Source organism: Neoarius graeffei, chromosome 11 (genome assembly GCF_027579695.1).
Source record: "Neoarius graeffei isolate fNeoGra1 chromosome 11, fNeoGra1.pri, whole genome shotgun sequence".
NCBI classification, from domain to species: domain Eukaryota; kingdom Metazoa; phylum Chordata; class Actinopteri; order Siluriformes; family Ariidae; genus Neoarius; species Neoarius graeffei.
In genome coordinates this window covers 62,441,654-62,445,364 of record NC_083579.1, presented here as the reverse complement: position 1 = coordinate 62,445,364, position 3,711 = coordinate 62,441,654, and the positions used below count along the sequence as shown (strand labels likewise).

At 40.0% G+C, this 3,711-nt stretch overlaps 1 protein-coding gene across 1 annotated transcript; it reads left to right on the top strand.

The window, feature by feature from the left end:
- The first annotated feature begins 1,038 nt into the window (after positions 1 to 1,038).
- fam167aa (family with sequence similarity 167 member Aa) lies at positions 1,039 to 3,477 on the top strand. Its single transcript, XM_060933116.1, has 2 exons — positions 1,039 to 1,413; positions 3,214 to 3,477. Exons 1-2 carry the CDS (start codon positions 1,045 to 1,047, stop codon positions 3,475 to 3,477), a joined length of 633 nt encoding a protein of 210 aa, XP_060789099.1. The 5' UTR covers positions 1,039 to 1,044.
- Positions 3,478 to 3,711: the final 234 nt, after the last annotated feature.

Sequence of the window (3,711 nt, the reverse complement as noted above, 5' to 3'; positions counted from 1 at the left end):
TTTAACTTTTTAATAGTTTTAATATTTTTACTATGAATTATAGGCGGCACGGTGGTGTAGTGGTTAGCACTGTTGCCTCACAGCAAGAAGGTCCTGGGTTCGAGCCCCATGGCCGGCGAGGGCCTTTCTGTGCGGAGTTTGCATGTTCTCCCCGTGTCCGCGTGGGTTTCCTCCGGGTGCTCCGGTTTCCCCCACAGTCCAAAGACATGCAGGTTAGGTTAACTGGTGACTCTAAATTGACCGTAGGTGTGAATGTGAGTGTGAATGGTTGTCTGTGTCTATGTGTCAGCCCTGTGATGACCTGGCGACTTGTCCAGGGTGTACCCCGCCTTTCGCCAGCTGGGATAGGCTCCAGCTTGCCTGCGACCCTGTAGAACAGGATAAAGCGGCTAGAGATAATGAGATGAGACTATGAATTATTAATGGCTATTTGTTCTAATAGATGAAATACGCATTTGTTAATACTTCCTGAATGGATGAATTTGCATTTCATTATTTATAAAACACCAATTAACTCAACCAAAAAACCCTCTAATTCTCTTTATTTACATTCACAACTTATTCCAGTTTTTGCCCTTATTCTCGAAAAAGACACTGTTCCTACTAAGCTGTTTACATAGCTTATGAAAGTGAATATTTTACTAATATTATCATTTACAGGCAACTGTACATACTCTGATTGTCTAGTTGGTTTGGGTACAACACACAGAGCTGACCGTAAACAGGCAAGAGGCCGTTTGTTGCCGTAAAACCTCTAATATTCCAAATGCGCTGTATACATGTCCAAAGAATGCTCCTAAAACGCAAATAATATTGGCATATCCTACATATCTTAATTGGAAAACACTAAATTCAGACTAAGGCCAAATTCGGAATATCCAAACTTTACATGTTTACATGACCCTCATTGAATCATCAAATTCCATAGTCCGAATAATAGTGGAATATTAGTGTGCGTGTAAACGTATAATAACCAGTTACCACCTTTCTGGCTTTATCTTTCAGTGTGTTTGAACATTTCAATAAGCATTAATATTGGCTAAAATGTCCATAAAGATGATGCCCGTCCTACAGACTCTGATGGTAACCCTGAACAATCCAGATGAGGACAGGAGTGTTTCAATGACTCAGGATGACCATCTCTCCAGGTTGAAGGCTTTGGCTGAGAAGCTACACCTTGAGACAAAGAAGCCTTCATATAAGGAGTGGAGATTTCAGCTAGAGAGCCAGAGAACCAAAGCTCTGGAGACCTCAGTGGCGGTTAAAGAAGGACACATACAATCCTGGAATTCTCTGAAGTGGACAAAATCATCAGTGGACTTTCCTGTAAACAAGCTACAAAGGCATCCACCTGAGAGACTGAAAGGGTTTGGAAGCGTTACTGAGACACTGGAAAGGCTTAGAAAAGAGTTGGTGAGCTTTGCATGTCATTTTGTTTCAATGAAAATTGTTGGTTAACACATGCAAATGAATTAAAACAAATCTGTTGTCTATTTACAACTCGGGAGAAACTACAGGCCGTGATCTATTAAAGCGAGACGGCCTTTTGATTTCATAAAATCGGTGAAATTTAGTTCCCTCTGAAATTTGTTCATTGTTATATATGTTTATTTCTGCAATATCTCACAAAATATCAGGCCATTCTGTGGCTGGGAAGTTATTTAATTTGAGCGGATTCCTGAGCAAATAATGTGCATGAAATCGCTCGCTTTGCACAGTCAAGCGGACAGAGGAAGTCCGTGTGTGCATGCACAGGTTTACCTTCTTCTTCTTCTTCTTTTGGGTTTTACGGCCATCATTCTGTCGCTAACGAACGGCTGATCACACCGAGGTGCTCGCTGACCGCCAATATTTATTAGTTTGGTCCTGCGTTTCCTTTCCTTCGCAACATAACGTCTTTTCTTCTCGCTTTCTGTTACTGTAGTCGGTCTTTCATGTTTCCATACATGTCAACCTTTGGTCAATCAAACCTGTATAACCAACCTCCAAAATCCGTATTTCCCTTATAAAATCCATATAAGATGCAAATTAAAATAATTTACCTAAAATTTGAATGATAATTAACAATGATGTATCCCAGTTACTTTTTATTCAATATTAATAACAATAAACCTTCAGAATGAATACAAAGCTCCAGTGTTTGACAAAAACACAAAGTGTTATCAGCGTAGTTACGAAGGAAATACTTCGTTGTTTGGAGACAGGTTTCACCGAGCGGCTATTATGCGCGAGACTTCATATTAGCCACAAAGTCAGGAAAATCTGTTCGTAAAATTACGTTATAATGACCAAATACAATGAAAAGTATTTTTCCAGTCTCACCTGTGAAAGGTAATCCCATGTGATCTCGTTTGGACGGTAAACCTGTTGGTACAGTTAAACGCAGCACATGAATGAGGCATCTTTATTCTCGGCTACTGTCTAGACGCTATACCAGAGACGGCTGAAGAATCTCCACTTTGCCACATCCAGTATGGCGGCGAGGATGACGTATGATTCTACGCAGAAGGCGGCGTCTATGTTTATATGTCTATGACTTCACGGTTGGCGGGATTCTCGCAATGCGGTGTGCGCATGATCAAAAGTGGAACGAAGTCTTGCTACCACAAGATAACGCGTGATTTCATAAGACTCTTTACTGGCTGTCTGTGGTGTACAGTACGTTTGTAAATGTGATGCGCTCTTTTATCATCGTGGGAATTGATTATAGCTCTAAATAAATATTGAAGTTTTTTTAAAGAATCCGTATAACTTTATTTATACGCCCGTATACTACGTTTATTGAATCAAATCCGTATAAAATACGGACATTCCGTATAGGTTGACATGTATGTGTTTCATTCGCACACTCACATCCTCTATTTTTCTTTCCCGTTTCAAATTTGTATCCCACAATGCCTTGTGTGGAAAAAATAGCGGAGAATTTAGGGCTATGTGGCCCTAAATTCATTAATAGCTCTATTAAAAAAAAAAAAGCCTAATAAAATTGGAAGTCTGTGATTCAAATTCAGTAGTTTTTGGTCCACTAAACAAAAATAATTGGGTGTCTGTCTATCTATCTATCTATCTATCTATCTATCTATCTATCTATCTATCTATCTATCTATCTATCTATCTATATGCTACAGCTTGAAATTTGAATTTATTATATTAGTTGTTTAGTTTGCAAGCAATTGTTCTTACTTGCTGGTCTGTTTCCATTATGTACTGCAGAGGGAGATGCGTGTACAGGACCAGCAGCTAGCTCTCCAGCTTATGCGTCTACACGGTGATCTTAACAAGCTCAAAATTGAGCAGGCATGTAAACAGCATCGGAAGATGTTAAATGATGCTACATTTGAGCTGGAGGAGCGCTATGAGATGTTGGACCTGCTTTGTGATGTTCCTGTCACCTCGGGATTCAGCCTCTCCGCACCGCTTAAGCTCATTGGCATCACGAAGATGAACATCAGCTCCCGTCGCTTCTCCCTGTGCTAATCACTCTGTACAGACTGACTATAGAAGTATGTCAGATTTAATTAGAAGCTAAAAATGTGTGCTTAAAATGCATTTAACATGTTTGGTTTTAAGTGATTCTGTTTATGGTTTAATTCATTATTAATGTGGCAGACACTGGCAGTACGGTGATATAGTGGGTAGCATTGCTGGCTGAAAGCTCCAGGAACCTGGGCTTGATCCTGAGCTCCTTTATGGGCTGTGCGGAGTTTTACA